We start from the raw sequence: 18849 nt of genomic DNA, 5'->3' as shown, positions 1-18849 counted from the left end.
GTCATATGTGTATGAAAGAATAAAGACTTATATATCCAAAATTGATGTTTTTTATTCCCAAAATAAAATTGTACATTGTTTATACAATTACCCAAAACATTAAGAGATGCATCAGGACATATTGTGAGTGAAATGTGTTAATAAATGTGAGCTTCTCAGAAATGCAACCCATTTTGGTCCATCGCTTACGGTTTAGGAGTTATGACCATTTGTTTGTAACAAATACGACTAATTCAATTCCTCTGTTTAGTGGTTGATGCAATACTGTCACGCACCCTGGTAACGTGACAATTCATGGGTTCTGGATTAGATGATTTGATTTACTGGATACTCACCAGGCAGAACTACAATTAGTTGTATCACAATCTTACTGTGACTGTAACACTTCATAACTACAAACAATGATAACACTCTAAAGGTTGCTGTAACAACACCACATAAAATAAAGACTTAATTTATGACTTCTTCTTCCGACTTCTGTCGTATTATGTCTTCTTTCATACTGTCTTAGCTCATATTCTGCCCGTCATTTCTCTCTCTGAGGTAGGTTCTGACATACTGAATACATGACACCAAGTCTAACAGTTGATTTCTCTGCTGTTGTGATTATTGAGACCTTGGCTACTAAGTAACCAAAATTCTATTGTTGACCTCGTTACCTTGGCAATGTGCTCAGTGAAGCCCTGCCCACAGAAGATCAGATTGCAGCTTTCAGGTGTCATGAAACAATTCTATATGCAAGATGCCAGCATATGACATCACGCGCTGATAAGATGGCTGCTGGTAATAGTCATGCTGCATATAAGAGACAGCAAGGGAAAGGGAAGTGGTTAGAAGAAGATAAACATAATAACGTATCCAAATTAAGTTATATGCCGAATGACAGCATTTTCAGTGTTAATCCTGGGAACCAAAGTTCCCAAATCATTTTTTAATCCTAACCTCTTTTCTAAAAATTTTCATTTTTAACCCTTACACTGCTGTGGTCGACATATGTCGATCTCTGAAAAACATGGCATCCTTGCTGCGATCAACAAAACCCATATTGCAAATTTAGAGTTTCAAATCTCAGGTTTGCACTAATCTCATTCAAACTTGGCGAGTGCATAGAGTCATCTATTGGGAATGTAATTAAGCATCATTCATTTCAATGGCTGCATTCTTCTGCCCTCTAGCTTAAGAAACGTAAAAGATTGAATCTGCACAGCGAGGCACGTGCTCCGTGGTCATGTGGAGCGGGTATTTCACAGGGCTAGTAAAAATGTCTTTGTATAGTGCACAGTGCTTTCTATAATAGTTTTAAATAAGGTTGTGGACTTTGGTCAACATGTGACATAGTGATAAGACTAGGATAGTGAATTATGTACTTTTTTGGCCATCTTGGACAACCCTGATTTAAATGGCTTTTTCCCCTGTGAAAAACACTGAATAATTTAACACTGTTGCAACTTCTGATGCCTGTTCCCTGTCTGAGCTGAGATCAGTTACATTTTATCACAAATTTTCATACTTTGCACTTAAATTATTTCATTCTTTCATCTGTAATCTGTCAAGACGACAGGTCCACAGTCTCTTCAAAACAGTTCCTCCACTTGATGCGATCTAGAGCTTTCTCCTTCAAATGACAGTATCCTCTTCTGTCCCCAAGGTCATCCAGCATCTTCTTACGTCTTCTTCCTCGTCTTCTTGTCACTTCTATCCGCCCATCTATCTTTCCTTCGATAGCTTCTTTTAGAAGGCAGTTTCTGCGTAAAACATGACCAATCCAATTAGCCTTCCGTTTTCTTATTTCATGTAGGATATTCCTCTGCTCACTGACTCTAATTAACACTTCTTCATTTCTCACATAATCGGTCCAACTGATCTTCTCCATCCTTCTCCAACACCACATTTTGAAGCTTTCCAGGTGTTTCTGATCTACTGCCCTAAGTGTCCAAGTTTCAGCCCCATACAAAGCAATGCTCCAAATGTAGCATTTCACTAGTTTCTTTCTCAAATTTAAGTCCAATTTGCTGGTAAAAAGATTCTTCTTCTTGCTAAATGCAGCTTTTGCCATGGCAATCCTGGATTTAATTTCACAAGTACACCTTCCATCATCTGTTAACAAGCTACCCAAATATTTAAAACATTTCACATTCTCCAGTTGTTTTTGGTCTATCTTTATTGTGACTGGGGTTGGTTGTCTCGAAATTTTCATTACTTTTGTTTTCTCCACATTCATTTCCATGCCATAGCACCTTCCAATTTCAATTAGTCTATCAATCATGCCCTGTAGCACAGTTTCTTCCTTAGCCATTAACACAAGGTCATCTGCATATTTCACAGTTTGAATAATTTGCCCTCCTACTTTGAAGTCACCGAGCCCATCCAGAGCTTCCTTGGTAAGGCATTCGCTGTACAAGTTGAACAGAATTGGTGATAAACAGCATCCTTGTCGAACTCCTCTTCCAATCTGCACACTTCCTGTCTCCCCCGTGTCCAGTCGTACTCTAACTTTCTGATCCATGTACAATTTGCTAATCAATCTTCTTTCATGCCAATCGATACCTGTTTCTTTCAGGATCTGCATTAATTTGGTCCAGTTTACCCGGTCAAATGCCTTCTGCCAGTCTATGAAGCAAACACACAGTTCTTCATCTATCTCCAAAGTTCGTTCCGCTATAATTCTCATCATCCCAATTGCATCCCTGGTTCCTTTTCCTCTTCTAAATCCAAACTGATCTTCTCCAAGTACATCCTCTATTTTCCTTTCAATTCTTCTTTTAAGTATCTTTGCTATTATCTTTGCTGTATGTGCAATAAGGCTTATTGTGCGATGGTCGCTGCATTTTGAACCTTTGTCTTTTTCTTTAAGACAATCATTGTCACTTCTGTAAAGTCCTTGGGCCACTCCCCAGTTTTATATATGGTGTTTATTAGTTTTGTCAGTGTTTTCAAACCACCTTCTCCCAGTAACTTGAGCACATCTCCAGGTACATCATCATCTCCTGTAGTTAAATTATTTATAAAAGATGTATTCAAAAATAATTCAGCACAGAGGGTACTGAGAGTTACTTAACATGCTAGCAGTGAAAGGGTTAACTTCACCCATTCTTGTCGCCCACAGATTTCTAAAACAATTTGTACCAATTTCTTAGACTTTATTTTTGCTTCTCTTTGTAAGAATCCATGTTTCAGCATTAGGATTGGTTCAATATATCCTTCTGCATAAACAAAAAATTTTGTGTGTCATTATGCAGTTTCAAGTTACCATAGCAACAAACTGTCAAGAGTTACACTGCATGAATACACACAAATGTGTGAGCACTCTTCTGTTTTCATGCATCATGTCTGTTACATGGTTATTGATTACACTGATAATATTGTGACGTGCTGCGCTAGGGTAATAGGCAGGTCAACACCTACCAACCCCGCCAGCAGTGACGTGCCGAGCCTAGCCTCCAAAGGAAAGGAACGGAGGTGCACCGTTAGGCTATTCGGGTGGAACAGCCTTAAGGTGGGAGCAGTGTGACGTGTTGCGCTATGGAGGAAGCCCCTCCCTCCCTGCCAGCCGTGACATGCCGAGCGGAGCCAAAGTGAGCCAAGTCCAAGCACACTGGTCGCTAGGCAAAGCGAGTAAACAGCGGTACCCATTACGTAACATGGGATGCCACAGTTGCTACATAGCTGTAAACAACTTCCAACAGCATTGCTAGGCTATTAGCAAACACAGCGACTAGGCTCGGCACGTCACCACTGGGGGGGGGTTTGACCTGCCTATTACCCTAGCGCAACACGTCACACTATTTTGATGTTGATATGTGATGTGGAGTATGCTATATAAAGGAGAGGTTTATGACTGACCATTTGTGAATCTTATTTGTGGGAGAATGTGTTACATATTGGCCTCAACGCAACATTCGATAACACAGGACTGGAAAGGAATATGGGAGAAATGGTGGAAAATTAATATGAAGCAATCTTATGTAACAAATAATGAAAATTCCCACTGAAGTACCATCGGCTGTTACAATGGTACTTTACAACTGTTATTTTGAAGTAAGATGTTTGTGCATTACTATCTGCATGCTGTATATCAATCCATCTAGGTTCATTAACAGTTTGCATGTAAGACTCTGACGGCAGAAGTGGTAACTTTGTCCAATTACTTTCACAGACAGTGAGGTATATAAAAATCTACAGAGGGTCTAACAAAGCATTTACTAAATTTCATATTATTATTTTATTAATATAATGTACAGTAAATTATTAGTTCCACATTTTTAACATGGCCACTTACAGCCCTTTGAATGTTAATCAGTCTGTTACAAAAATGTGACACCAACAAATTTATATTGGGGCATATGTTTCTAGCATACAACCCCTAAAAAATACTCATATAAGATATAAATAAAAATATACTTTCAATATAAACTTATGACTCACAGATATAGACGTTTAAGTCCTTTGATACACATTCCAGACAAGGACACATTTAATGTTGAAACAAATACTGTGTGAATATTTAAGGATTGTTCTGCTTATTAGATCGAAGTCGTGCTAAACCTGAGCGCTCTTCCTCGTCGTCGCTCGTGTACGATGACATTCCAGAAACTACTCCTCTAGTAGAAGTTGCCTGCATTAATTCTTGATCAGGACCAGTCCTGTTCTCATACAGAAGGATGTTGAGTGTCTCTTCATAAATGCGAGCATCTGGAAACTCAACCTGAAGTGAAGACAAAATAAGACAAATGAACTTCATGCTGGAAGAGAGATAAAATAAACTACAACGATGATGTTGATGATGAAAGGATATAGCTTCAGTTTATTAACATTTTTATAACAAATGTCCTGATTCTGTAACTTGCCAAGTGTTGGGTCAGAGATGAAGCCACCACCTAGAGGAGGTGATAATAGTCACGGCTATCACACGCCTCAAGGGGTGGTGACAGATGAGTATGGATCAACTGTGGTAATACTGGTAACCTTCTACTGAACTACACGGTATTACACCCTGAAGACAATATCTTCAGAACAACATAGTTTCCTCAAATACAAATTGTTTATTCAGCAATGGTGCCAGCAGCTGAGACTGTATGGTACTGAATGGCAGCATGGCTAGAGAATAGTGAATTGGAAAGGATGTATAAGAATGTGATTGTGTCCCATTCACAATACTCTCATGGAATTTGCCTGAACAGCTGAAGAAAACTGAGGAATTTGCCTGGAGCAAGTGAGAAAAATCAGCGGCAGGACAACTGGTTTATGTACTGACATACAAACCCAAGACCTACTGAATATGAAGTAGTGCTACCCATTCAACAGGGACATTTGGTGGAATTTAATGCATTTCCAGGTGGACAAGGTACATTCTTACTCAGTAACTGTCACCTGCCCATCAGTGCATTAACCCTTTGACGCCCAGAAATATAAACACTGCTCTCCTTAGGTAACTACATCTGATGGCAATGGAAATGAAATATTACCTTTGTGTGTTTCTTATCAGTGGCATATACAATTGAAGTGCAACACACTTCAGCAACTTTCTTGCCATGACCATAGAAACTCCAGCAACAAATTTCACTCGATCCAATGACATCCTTAATAAAAAGAACTCGTCCACTGAACCGTAGAGACAGCTTGTCGAATAGCTCAATGTTCTTCAGCAAGTTGTCATCAGATGTACTGCAAAGAAAAATTACCATAAGCTTTATTAATACAATGGTCAACATCATTAACAGCAGGCACAGCTAAAGTATGCCATATTTTCTCTTACTCAGACTATTTATATGCTAAGACACTCACCCTGTATATGAATATTTGTTATTATGTCTGTTTATCAGCAGCTTCACAACAGGCTGAAATAAAAAAAAACACATGTTAGTCTTGTTGGAAATATGCTTTACATCTTACTAGTGGTTCCTGGGTATTTTGTAAAAAATATTATCACTGAAACTGTCGCTTTGCTAATATAAAAACAGGCATTTTTAAGTCTGCTTAATATCATGATTTTCTTTATGTTGATTATTAATCTTCACTGTATTGCCCATTACATGTGTTTCTGTAATATGCATCAATGAAGATTTACAATCATTTGCAGTAGACTGTACATCATCTCACTCTGCTGTAAGTTTCTGACTTATCACTATACTGTTATTCATACTTGTCTACTACCACTGAAGGCAAAGGTTGCTGTCTGTTATTGCAACACCTGTCTCACAGTTTAGAGACTAATAGCATTGCCACTGACAATTAAGTGATTTGCAGAGTTTATTGCAGCACGGACACAAGGTGTTTAGAAATGTTTGCATTACCTACAGTTTTTAACTATCTGTTCTTCCACATCTCATCTTTAGAAAATGTAAAGCTATCCCTGTAACAGGCAATGGAGGCAAATGGGGCTGTAAGACGTTGAAGCTCTCACATTTGCTAGACAATCGGCTCACAGATGACGGTGAGGCTGTCAGCCTTACGCAATGGCCGCCCTTTACCTCCAGGAACATTCCTGGTACTCATTTCTGTTACAGGCTGAGTCGATCCCAGGGGCCATAATGCGGCTGGAAGGATTAGGTCAATTGAAAAATCCCATGACTTCATCAGGAATAGAACCCACAACCTTCTGGTTTGTAGCATAGTGCCTCAACCAACTATTCTACCCTGTGTCCCTTTCTCCATTACATCAGATAATAGAGAGTTCACCATATTTGAGTTTATGGATAATGATATTAGTGTTGAAAAAATGGTGCACTTGGCAAGTTGGATTGTGTGCACATGCCATATGAATTGTAAAATGCATGGCCAATATGGGTTAAATCATGAGATGGTTATTGTATTATCAAAATCATCTGAATATGTTGCACACTCTGCCTAGTATGTAACAGTATATCATACCATGGGTACGTAATGCTACAGAACAAAGATCCTGTGTAAATCACCAGCATCACAATTCCAGTTCCTGCTGTATGATTAACATTGAATCTCATCTCTAATAATGATACACTGGTATGTTTTGATATCTGATAATGATGTACTCTCAGAGATGTTATAGGCAGAGAATATATACATACGATGGGGTACCCAAAAGAAACCGAACTAATTTTTTTGTGGGCAGAGCTTTTGTAGTACCGCGTTTTACCACTATGAGTGCATAGAGCTAACATTCCTGAGTCGATAAGCCGACTACCATTGCTTCAGAAGGTAAGGACTAGTTTCGGTAGAGTTTATAGTGACAACTGTTTTGTGTGATCGTCGTTTTTGCAATGGCTGATTTTCGTGAACAGTGTGCGGCGGTGAAATTCTGCTTTTTGCTCGGGAAAAGTGGAACAGAAACTCTTGAAATGTTAAAAACGGCGTACAAGGACGATGCTATGGGGAAACTCAAGTGTTTGAGTGGTTTTCCCGTTTCAAAAATGGTGAAATGTCAATTGATGACAAACCTCGTTCTGGTCGTCCTTCCACGGCCTGAACACATGAAAATGTTGAAAAAATTCGTGAAATCATCAAGGAAGATCGACGATGGACCATTGAAGAAATTGTGGAGCTGTCGCAAGTGACTTGGAGCTCAGCGGCCAGATTTGTGGCAGTCGGCTGACTGGTTTTTCCATCATGACAATGCCCCTGCTCACACAACCCTGTCTGTATGACAATTCTTGAATTCTTGACCAAAAATGGTATGACCACTGTTCCTCACCCTCCATACTCACCCGACCTTGCCCCATGTGACATTTTTTTGTTTCCTTGAATGAAAAGAGACATGAAAGGAAAAAACGACGGAGGCACTGTCAAGCATCTCAAAAGATGAATTTAGACAATGTTTTGAAAAATGGAATAAAAGACTAGACAAGCATATTAGTGTACGTGGAGAGTACTTTGAAGGGGATTGAAGGTTTGTGCTTAAAATTTGAATAAATAAGTTAAAAAAAATAAGTTCGGTTTCTTTTGGGTACCCCCTCGAACTCATGATTCATGAACAAGAATCTACTTAGCTACAGAAGTCACTCTCATGCTGAGAGCATGAAAGTTTATTCATGTGTATCTTATGCATTTATGTCATTAGGGACATCACATTTTTGGTGTTTTCTCAATGCACTGTATTGTACAAGGGGCAGATGGTAGCATAGTTGGTTGAGGCACTATGCTACAAGCCTGAAGGATGCAAGTTCTATTCCTGATGAGGTGGATTTCTTCAACTGACCTAATCCTTCCAGCCGCATTATGGCCCTGGGGTCGACTCAGGCTCTAACATTAAGAAGTACCAGGAATCTTCCTGGGGGGTTAAGGGCGGCTGACAACCTTACAGCCGCCTGTGAACCAACTGTCTAGATCAGTGTTTCGCAACCGGAGTGCCATCACAAGGTGAAAGGTGTGACGTGAAATTTTACCTATTGTAAGAAATTAATTGTCGAATTTTATTCGTTTTATTTTATCCCAGTTACCGTGTTTCATGTGTTTGTATTTTATTCTCAGCCACTGCACTGATTAAATAAGATGAAGCTTGTTTATTCTTTATTACATGCTGTGATTTTTTTATGTACAGTAATGTTGTATAAACGTAAATTATTTATTTTTATTTTTCTCGCATCGACACAGCTTCTTTGATACGCTTGCCGCATGTTCTGTGTACGTGCTTATCCCCAAAACTGCAGGGATTAGCATGGGGTTTCCTGTCTTTTATAACGCTGTTTCAGTATTTGCCCGTTTGTTAGAAGTTAGAGCTTCTTCAACTTTATGACTTTCTTCCTGTAACGATGCACCCAATTGTTGGACTTCATTTAAAATTAAAAATATTTAAAAAATAAGTCGGTATAGTGTCACTTCTTCCGTTTGAAGAGTAGAGATCCAGCGTTTTACAATTGTTTCAGTTCTATCACAGCTGTGCTCTGAAGTAGTTCACAAAGTTTGGTTGTTAGTCAGAGAATTACAGATGGGTCGTTTGAGATGTCCCCGACTGTATGGTCACTTGCTGACGGCAGTAAAGTGGTGAGGGACACAATTAAAGAACATTTAGAAATGCTGCAGCAGAAATTCAATAAGTATTTTGGAGAGAGTGTACAAGATTTTGACTGTGTTCGCGATCCATTTGTTGTGAATTCAGAACATCTTCCGATTAATATACAAGAGGAACTCACAGATTTAAAAGCAGACAGAACATTGAAACTAAAACTTCTTGATGTGCCTTTGGGTATGTTTTGGTTGGCAATAAGGAGTGGATACCCGGCTATCTCCGAGATGGCAGCTAAAGTGTTGGTGCCATTTTCAACTATATATTTGTGTGAACTGGGCTTCTCGACGTTAACTGAAATTAAGACATCAAAGAGGGAGCAGCTCAAATCCATCGATGAAGAAATGAGACTTGCGTTGTCAACGATTCCACCACGGATCAGTCGCCTGTGTGCAGCTAAGCAGGCGCAAGTATCACATTGAATGTATGAGTAGAATTACTGTATTTACTTTGAAAGTAACAGAAGCGTATTTTCTACACTCTACAGTGAATTAAAGTTCATTAACTGTTAATATTTTCACGTGTCGATTTCTGTTTAATGATAATAAAATAACAATATAATAATATTATAGTTAAGTTGATCACGTTACGAAGTTATATTAATTGTCTGATATCATGCGTTTCTGAGGGGAATAACATTTTGATGTGCCGTGTTGAGTCATGGATACTTCATGGTGTACCGCGAGCAGAAAAAAGGTTGCAGAACACTGGTCTAGATAAGGTGGGACCCTCAATGTCTCACAACCATATGGGCCTCCACGGCCTGTTACAGAGATACCTTTAACTTTACTGTAATGTACAGTGATTTGTTTCATATTCTGAACAGCAAGCTCCATAGAGCACATCTGTCTACCTATCCACTTGTGCATGTGTATCCCCCATTTCAGGTTTCCTCTCATTCAACATTTGACTTCAGCTAACCAAAAAGTTATTGATGCATTCCATTTCCTGCATTTGAGACTCCTCTCGCTTTAGTATATAAATCCACTGCTCTCCAAAGAAACCTTGAATGACAGTTTTACTGTTTTACCTTACCTGAAAGGACACATGTTTGGGCATTATTTGCTATGTTCTAAAATTAAAAAAATTACATAGTTTTTTAAACTGACTATTTCCACCTTCAACCAAAACTCAGACCAGAGACAGGAGATATCTACTATATAGGGCCCATTTGTTAATTCTGAACCACTAAACATAAAAGCAAGCAGGAAATAAAGAAGCTATATAAGAACAGAAAACAATAACTGCAACCAGTGACAGGTCAAACAGGTTAATCAACATAATAAAATAAATGATAGAAATGTCAGATCTGAGGTTCTCAAAGCAGTGACCATAAAGATGGGATATGATGCAGTGTAGACTGGTAGATTATTACTGATGCTTTGAAGGAACCTGAAGCCTCCATCTTCAAGACAGAAGATGAATGCACTATGTTCATGCAAAATGTCTGTAAAGATCTACCAAACTACATGGTACCACATCCCCGAATGCAGTAATTTTCAATGACAGAAATAATCCGCAAGGAACCAAGGCCACACCATAATATTGGGGGTCAACCTAATCATGCTCTCTGAGGAACCCAAGGGTTTACTAAAAACACAGACAATGGCTAATGACCATAAAAAGTGCTGTAGCAATGATACCACACCAATGTCACACAGGTTTTGGAGCCATACTACCTTGCTCGTTGAGCTAATAAGCAGCTGCTCCTCTTTTTGAGACGTGATAAGTGGAACTCTGCATATTGGTTCTGCATCACGCTCCTTCTTGAGAAGTGCCTGTTCACACGATTCTGCCAGCTCGGAAATGCAATAATATTTTGCCTCAGCTAGCAATTCTGCCATCTGCTTAGAACTTTCTGGTAAAGGAACACACCCGTCTCGTAGGAAATTCAATATCGTTCCAAAGTGCTTCCCACACCTGTCGATAAGGATCCAACCTGAAAACAAATTCTTACAATACAGAACATACACAGAAACTGTGAAATCTGATATTAAGTCTTTGGTGGAAATAAAGTTTTGTTTAAGAAATCACACTGATGTATAATACACAAGGTTACAGTTGCCAATACAGATTCAAAAAAGTAAATCACAACAGAACATGTATTGCAACTGCAAGTATTGCCATCATATTACAATTACTTCCATTCAATTCCAGACACAAAACTACAACATCTTTACAAAACACGCTCAATTACAGCGTCCTCCTTGGGTTTCTTAACCAGAAGTAAAAACTAAACTCAAGCAAGTTACTATTGAATGAAGCCCATTATACAAAACTTTTGCCTATGGCCTTTACACACATATTGAAGACTTACAATGCCTTCAACGAAAATAATCTACAAACTAAAGTCTTTCAATTTTAAATGGAACTCCTAACTCATAAGCTTCATATGAAACAGAGAAACTGTTATATTTCGATAAGAAATATTTCAGTATACGAATTCAGAGTTTTTCTTACCCTCAGAATCAGTTAATACTTCCATACGGCCACTAAACATAGCTCTGAGCATTGTGTCATGTTTAGTTAAAGTTCCAATGGTGGTGTAATGTAACGATCCACCAATATTGAGTTTAACATATTGGGAGGGATTGCCCTTAATTACAGTTTTATGATCACCCGACATAGTCGAGCAATCCCAAACGTTTGGTCTAATAATTTTAAGATATATATTTATTCTTACTAAGTGTAACAGTTTAACGCCTACTTTTAATTGAAGTAAATATAATCCAGATTTCTATCGTAATTAGACCCGTATGATCTTCTAAGCACCAACTGTTCCCTTCACTCTGCTACTAGGCTACCATACATTCCGATTCTCCGCAAGTTACTGAACTTTACTGAACCACTTGTCTCCCCATTCACTGATTACACGGACTTCGAAACCCAAACGGCAAACTGATCTCCAACTTAATGCATTTTATTGAACTGTCACAATCGGTCACAGTCGTCACAATAGCCAACATTTTAAACACGAGTTCAACCACTGAAATCAGCGAACGTTTGCTGGAACGTGAAATGAGGCACCGAGAGAGATTGCCTTCGATGACTGAATGCAGATTATCTCAGAGAAACTCGAATGAGAAAATTTAGCACTGCCGATAACATACATTTCTCGAGATTCTACCAACCCCCTTACAATAGTTACGTAACTCATATTTTTATTATATGGTATATAAGTTAAGAAAGCGACCGAACCTTCATCCCAATTTTGTGTTGACAGAACTGGAGTTGTCATCCAAGCATGCAAAATAAATTTCGTATTTCAGCCATGTCCTCTAATTTCGTAGACTACACGGTCTATTCCATGTATACAGTGTCTTTCTTCAATTCCAAATTTAGAGACTATCACCGAAAGGATTTAAAGTCAATGTCATACATGAGAAGTGCAAAATCTCTCATTCTATTTTATTTCTTTGTGGTTTATCTATCGAATATGTTATGCTAGTCTATGCTATATAACGTTGACATAAAGAGGACAACAAATTGCAAAAGCCATAGAAGGAAGCTGTCATGGACTGATTTAAAATAAGAGCTATACTTTCTGGGATAGAACACCGTATAAACCGGTGAAAGTTAATAGAAATTTCAGAAGAATATATCGCCTCCATCTTCAGGGTCTGTTTGCTGCCTCCGAAATGTAGATTGCCTTTCATCGAACTACATGGCGTGATATTTCAGAAGAGGGAATTCTTCATAATGACCATGTGAAAACCTCAAATCCAACAGATTCAAAGTAGAGGTAAAAAGGTAAAGTTGTCCCTATGTTTAAATAATTAAACACTACGTCATGAAGGCGTATGGGGGAGTAGATGTATAGATCTACATTTTCCTGACCTCGGCGCTAGCTGGAGGTGAGCAGTCAACTTCACGCCCCTGCCTCTTTACCACCAGGGAAAGTGGCCCCGGTACCCATTGGATAAGTGGCTGCGTGAGCCCCAGAGCCGGTCTGGTCGACTTGGAGAAAGAAATTTCTTGACCCTACCAGGACTCGAACTCCAAATCCTCGGTTGTCCAGCCCGTAGTCAATCGCTATACCGACCATACCGACTGCGCTATCCCGGTTCCTTGAAAATACAGAATGATTCAGAATTATTGTCTGGGTTTCCGTGGCCTGTAAACGGAAAAACTGACAATAATTTAGAATCGCTCTGTACTTTCCCGGAACTTGTCTCGAGGGACTGGAAGAAAAAGAACTCGGCTGACATGGTCCGTGTGGCAGGCGAAATTCGAACCAGCATCTCTGAGTATATGTCAGAACTGTTACCACTTCAGATAATTTGCTCGGTAGTAATCGTTCAAATTAGATGCCCTACATTATGTACTGCAACGCGCACGTAAAATATGACGTGGCATTAAATATTAAAATCGAGTAAACCGGCAACATTTTACAGAATGTCAATAAAAGCTCTCACATGAAAAAACACACAAGGATTCCTCACGTATGTGAACGCTTCTGTCCCTTTAAATTTGTTTGCGATAAGGGGTATGTGATTTGAGATCAATATCATGACAAGCCATATAAACGCGAACAAAAACTAGCAATGATAATTTGCAGTAGGTCTGTCCAATTATAAAGGTAATTTATGAGCAGTATTATTGGTTAATTTCCATAAGCAAGTTGTGCAGCCAAAATTCTATGGCAGTCCTATTAACACTTTAAAGATTTTCTTCCGAATATCTTTTGTATCTCCGATACAAAAGTAAACCTTTTAATTTTGTCTAGGAACACAAACGTTTATTGTAAGAACCATGAGATACACATTAACACACTCTGCATGCAGAAATCAGATTTTTAATATGCTCTATATACACTCTACACAGTAAGTAGTTTCAAAATTCTGAAATTCAAGTACTTTTATGGGTTTAATATTAAACAGCCTCTTGTTGGGTCTATCAAGGCAAAATGTACAGTAGGCCGGAAAGAAATTCTTTAGCACTGAAGATGAACATCGATAAATTTCACTGGACTGTAGGTATCAATCCCAGCAGACAAAACTCATCATAGCCATTGCTGCGTGGACCTCCTACTTAAATTCTTAATTCAATGTTGGTAGAAGTGTTTGTTGTGAAATGGCGGATTCTCTAGCTAAAGCAGGGTTGTATTTTGACGAATTAAGTAAAATAAGAGTCCTGGAACCTGAAGCAGCACAAGAAACAAATAAACTAAAAGAAGAATGCAGAGACTTTGTGGAAAGTAAATATCGAATATACAGAACATATCACTCTGTCGGGGACTTTTCTATAAGGCATCGAGGGGAGGGTTGATGTATTCTTTGCGTACAAATTTCAAGGTGCACATAATTTGTGTTCAGCGCTTTTCGTGACATTTTGTAAAATAAACTTGTAATCTTGATGTCGAGAAAATGTATTTCGAATACCAAAAACTAAGATTGATTGTTGCACCTGAGGCTCATTTAGGCCTCACCAGTCAGGCATACCTTACAAACTTCACTACATGACAAATGCCAACAGTAAAAATATCCTAGTCTTAAACTATCCACACTCGACCTGTCATACACAGCAGTCAGCAGCATAATCCATACACGGGGAGGGGGGGTATGAAAATAAAGGGTAACCATTCAGAAATAGACAAGCAGGAGTTTCCATGCACTGTGTTTAAACAGCACACCAAAAACCACTTAATATCAAGGGAGGCTGAAAATGTGTAAGCCCATCAAATCCTCAATATATTTTTTTATAAATCATTGCAATACCTTCTTGTATTACATGAGAAAGTAAAATGAACACTTTTGCAATTGCAATGTAAACAGATGTTTTTTCCCTCCCACACTAATTTGTAGCATACACTCCAGCCTGCAAAATTAAGATTTGAATAAGTTATCCACTTAAAAGTAAAGTCATCCCTGTACCAGGCTAGAAGGCCTATAGGGTTGTGAGACATTGAGGGTCCCACATTATCTAGACAGTCGGCTCAAAAATGGTGGTAAGGTTGTCAGCCTTACGTGCTGGCTGCACTTTACAGCCCCAGGAATATTATTTAATTCCTGGTACTCATTTCTGTTAAGAGGCTGAGTGAATCCCAGGGCCATATTGCAGCTGGAAGGATTAGGTCAATTGAAAAAATCCAATGACCTCATCGGGACTTGAACCCGCAACCTTCTGGCTTGTAGCATAGCTCCCCTATCTGAAGAAACATATAAGAAGAACAGTTGTAGTAAAGGCATTTTACTATGATCTTAAGAGCAAGACATAAAAATGGCAGTAGGATTTATTGTACATCACTTGCTGCTATAATGTGTCATACACAAAGATAATAGCAAATTACTTTGAAAATATGGAAGTATAGAAACAATTTAAATGAAAGTCAGACTGCTCTTCAGGAAACTTTCAGAATGCAATAATATGTACTTCATAGAAAGTACAAAACCCAAGAATGCTGAAACAGGTTCAAGTCTACTGTGTTATACAAAGACCAGAGAAATGAAGAAGTCTCATGGAATGTACCTTGCCACATCCCCCCCCCCCCCCAAGCACACTTCCCTATACTGTATTCTCATCCAGCCATTCAGCCATTCTCTTCAAACAAATGGTGGTAGTGATAATAGTTAGTGACAAGTGCTTTGGGCTGGTTGACATAGGCTACAGAGGACTGGAGGGGACTAGAATAGTAGGCAGAAAGGGAGCCCTGTCATTACCACCATGGGACTTCTTTCCAAAGGTCAGTACAGTCATTTAAATATCTTGTTATAGAGATCACTGAATTCCAGAAGATAGCTGATGGTTTTATCTTCATGATTGATTCATTAGCCAAAGAGGTGGAAAAGGAAAAAATGAAGGCAATTGGAGCTCGCAATCTTCTGAAGTCAGTGGCAAAACAACGAGAAGCTGAACGACAGCAGCTTCAGGTAGGTAGAACACAAATGAAAATGACTGTATCCCATATTAATGTTTTTGGAAAAGATTATTATAATTACCCATTCAACATTATAAAACAGTGTTTCTACATTAAACTGTCACACACTGAACATTTTCCACTGTATGATTTTTGTCAAAGCATAGTGTTTTGGATGCTGGCCCTGCTTCTGTCATGTAAAAGCATGAAACGACTCTGTTAGGTCCATTAGATGTACCTAATATCTATCCAGGGGCAGGAACCTGTTTCAGACTTTTACCTTAAGACAGAAGACAGCCAAAATTGGGCTGTGAAATTTTTCAGTGTGGCAGGCAGGTTAATAACAAGCCATCTCAAACATATGAGATACAACATTTCTGTATGTCTGTAATGATTGTCTTCAGGCACTGATCAGTGAAAAGTCTATGGAACTAGAAAGACTTCGAATTCAGTACCAGTCGCTACAGAGAACAGAGATGGAGCAGCAGGAGAAAATCGAGCACTTGGTTCTACATCGATGATGAACCATGCAACTTGAATCCCCCCCCAAAAATAAACAGATGCACAACACAGGCGGCAACTAAATACATATGATTGTTTACACCTCCACAACAAGGGACAAAAATTAAGATTAAGGTTTTTTTGGGAAGTGATGCCATCTGGTTGGGTAGACAAGAGATGTCTCAAAGGAACCGAATACATGCATCTCAGTCCTCTACGATATGATGCTGTGTAGTAGTTTGGTGGTACCAATGATTCAGAGGAACCTCCTGCATCCTTCTTCTATCCTGAAGATAGAAGCACCACATTCCTCTGAAACACTTATCTATAAACCTACAGGTGTCATAACCCTGAATATTGAACACTGTGTGGACATGAGATCTCATAAGCACAGGTCAGTTTTATTCCATTTGTTTCTAAGTAAACTTACCAATTATTTATACAGTACTCACATTTATCTCCCTGGCTCCTTTAGTTGCAGTCAAATATCTGCTCAAAAATCTCACGCAAAATTTATGAGCAATAAATACAAACATGTAATCACAAATACATTGTAACAGAAATATCACATTGCTTGTATCAAATTTGGTATACATATTAGGCACCCTTCTAACACACTAAACTCCAAAATATAGAGGTATAGACATGATATAGCAATGTTATAATGTCAAGAATGGATCAATAACTACACTGAAGAGCATCATCTTCTGGGATGTGATGCCATGTAGTCCAGTAGTTTGCCATTCTTTGAGAGGAACATTTTGCTTCCATCTTCAGGTTCCTGACTGCTTCTTGCTTCAACACAAGAGACGTCACTGAACTTGTGTTGGGCTACAGAGTGTCACGTCCATGAAGACGGTATTCTTCATATCACCACTGTGAGAACCTCATTCAAACAATGTACATTACCATCTAATTTTGACATTTCAACCCATTGGTGTTTCTCTTCTGTCTGATGGTAAGGAGTCAAAAGAAGTTTGACCTTTTTGGAGAATAAAGACGAACCAACCTGAGGCAGTCTTTACAGCTGATGTTATAGTTTGCTTTGAGAATGGGAAACAATTTTAACACTCGTCTGATAGTGAAAAAATCTATTTAGTAATTAATAACAAAATTCTATATAACAGAGAGAACCACATATTAAAACTACAGCAATACCTCGCATAGTCTGGCTTTGATCAGTCCGGTTTGAAAATTTCAGAACAAACTAAATTTTAATTGAGCAAAATAAATATAAATTCTAAAAAATTAGTACACAAAATTATTCTTAATATATAAATGATCAGTTTTTCCCTTTATACAGTCAAGTCTCTTTTTGTGTGGCTTATTTTCATGTGGTTTTAAAGTTATGCGATACGATGCATATTTCAATTTTTTCTAGCGTTCCCCGTTGTATATGTATGTACCTATGCTCGGGTCGTTCATTCTTGAGCTGTGACAGCTATCGCTGGAGGAGGTGGGGAGAGCACTACTTTAACAGAATTTTGGAACAGCTACAACATCAGAAACGTTATCGAAAATATAGGCGAAGCATGTCATGAATTAATGGCAAGCAATATGATGGCTGTATGGAAACATCATACCATATTGTGCAAATGATTTCATTGTTACAAATGATAAAAACAATTCTGTCCAGTGTGACTGTTGAAGCTTTTACTCCTTCACTTTTTAGCACCCTAACATATTTCGGTCCCTATAGACCATCATCAGAGGGAACAGCAATACTTTTTGAAACTACTATTACATTGGGTGTTTTGATTTTTAAAATACATAAATATACAATATTTGTAATATACACCTTATACAAAATCCAAATTTCTTACAACTACAGCAACTGTCCTTGATGCATTAAAGTTTTTTTAAAAACTTTTTGTTATTTAAGTTAAAATTCTTTAACCGAATAGGTTCGTTTTTCCTGATGGGGCCGAACTTGTGCCGCCCATCCCTCTTGGGAAAGTAGCTCGTCATCCTATGTTTGTGCGTAGCATGTAAAAACAACACAGCACGCTACGCGCAAACATAGGATGACAACAAGAGCTACCTTCCCAAGAGGGACGGGCGGTACAAGTTCGGCCCCGTCAAGAAAAACGAACCTATTCGGTTAAAGAATTTTAACTTAAATAACAAAAGGTTTTTAAAAAAACTTTAATGCATCAAGGACAGTTGCTGTAGTTGTAAGAAATTTGGATTTTGTATAAAGTGTATATTACAAATATTGTATATTTATGTATTTTAAAAATCAAAACACCCAATGTAATAGTAGTTTCAAAAAGTATCGATGTTCCCTCTGATGATGGTCTATAGGGACCGAAACATGTTAGGGTGCTAAAAAGTGAAGCAGTAAAAGCTTCAACAGTCACACTGGACGGAATTGTTTTATCATTTGTAATTGTATGTGACGGACCAGAATGAAACAAATGATTTCATTGGTTTTGAAACTCATTTTGCTGAAGTCACTAATAACATACTGGAAACTGGACAGCAACTTGGTTTCAATAAGTTAGATGCTGTC

General features: G+C 38.4%; 2 protein-coding genes across 2 annotated transcripts; one reads left to right on the top strand and one right to left on the bottom strand.

Moving 5' to 3' along the window:
- Nucleotides 1-4203: 4203 nt before the first annotated feature.
- LOC111865422 (BTB/POZ domain-containing adapter for CUL3-mediated RhoA degradation protein 3) lies at nucleotides 4204-12032 on the bottom strand. Its single transcript, XM_023853447.2, has 5 exons — nucleotides 11441-12032; nucleotides 10660-10919; nucleotides 5785-5837; nucleotides 5466-5664; nucleotides 4204-4705 (listed from the first exon to the last, which is right to left on the bottom strand). Exons 1-5 carry the CDS (start codon nucleotides 11604-11606, stop codon nucleotides 4505-4507), a joined length of 879 nt encoding a protein of 292 aa, XP_023709215.1. The 5' UTR covers nucleotides 11607-12032; the 3' UTR covers nucleotides 4204-4504.
- A 2008-nt stretch (nucleotides 12033-14040) lies between these two features.
- LOC111865443 (intraflagellar transport protein 20 homolog) lies at nucleotides 14041-16384 on the top strand. Its single transcript, XM_023853490.2, has 3 exons — nucleotides 14041-14177; nucleotides 15695-15849; nucleotides 16241-16384. The coding sequence occupies exons 1-3, from the start codon at nucleotides 14054-14056 to the stop codon at nucleotides 16355-16357; spliced, it is 396 nt and encodes a 131-aa protein (XP_023709258.1). The 5' UTR covers nucleotides 14041-14053; the 3' UTR covers nucleotides 16358-16384.
- The last annotated feature ends 2465 nt before the right edge of the window (nucleotides 16385-18849 follow it).

Source organism: Cryptotermes secundus, unplaced genomic scaffold (genome assembly GCF_002891405.2).
Source record: "Cryptotermes secundus unplaced genomic scaffold, Csec_1.0 scaffold343, whole genome shotgun sequence".
Lineage (NCBI taxonomy): Eukaryota > Metazoa > Arthropoda > Insecta > Blattodea > Kalotermitidae > Cryptotermes > Cryptotermes secundus.
The sequence above is the reverse complement of the archived record's forward strand: the minus strand, read 5'-3'. Positions and strand labels throughout refer to the sequence as shown.

Excerpts from the sequence above, each read along its gene's own strand:
- LOC111865443 (XM_023853490.2), top strand. The coding sequence starts at position 14,054 with ATGGCGGATTCTCTAGCTAAAGCAGGGTTGTATTTTGACGAATTAAGT. Across the intron at positions 14,178-15,694 it reads ATGCAGAGACTTTGTGGAAA|AGATCACTGAATTCCAGAAG; the intron begins GTAAATATCGAA and ends ATCTTGTTATAG. Across the intron at positions 15,850-16,240 it reads CTGAACGACAGCAGCTTCAG|GCACTGATCAGTGAAAAGTC; the intron begins GTAGGTAGAACA and ends GATTGTCTTCAG.
- LOC111865422 (XM_023853447.2), bottom strand. The coding sequence starts at position 11,606 with ATGTCGGGTGATCATAAAACTGTAATTAAGGGCAATCCCTCCCAATAT. Across the intron at positions 10,920-11,440 it reads AGTATTAACTGATTCTGAGG|GTTGGATCCTTATCGACAGG; the intron begins GTAAGAAAAACT and ends ATTTGTTTTCAG. Across the intron at positions 5,665-5,784 it reads AACAAATATTCATATACAGG|TACATCTGATGACAACTTGC; the intron begins GTGAGTGTCTTA and ends TTTTCTTTGCAG.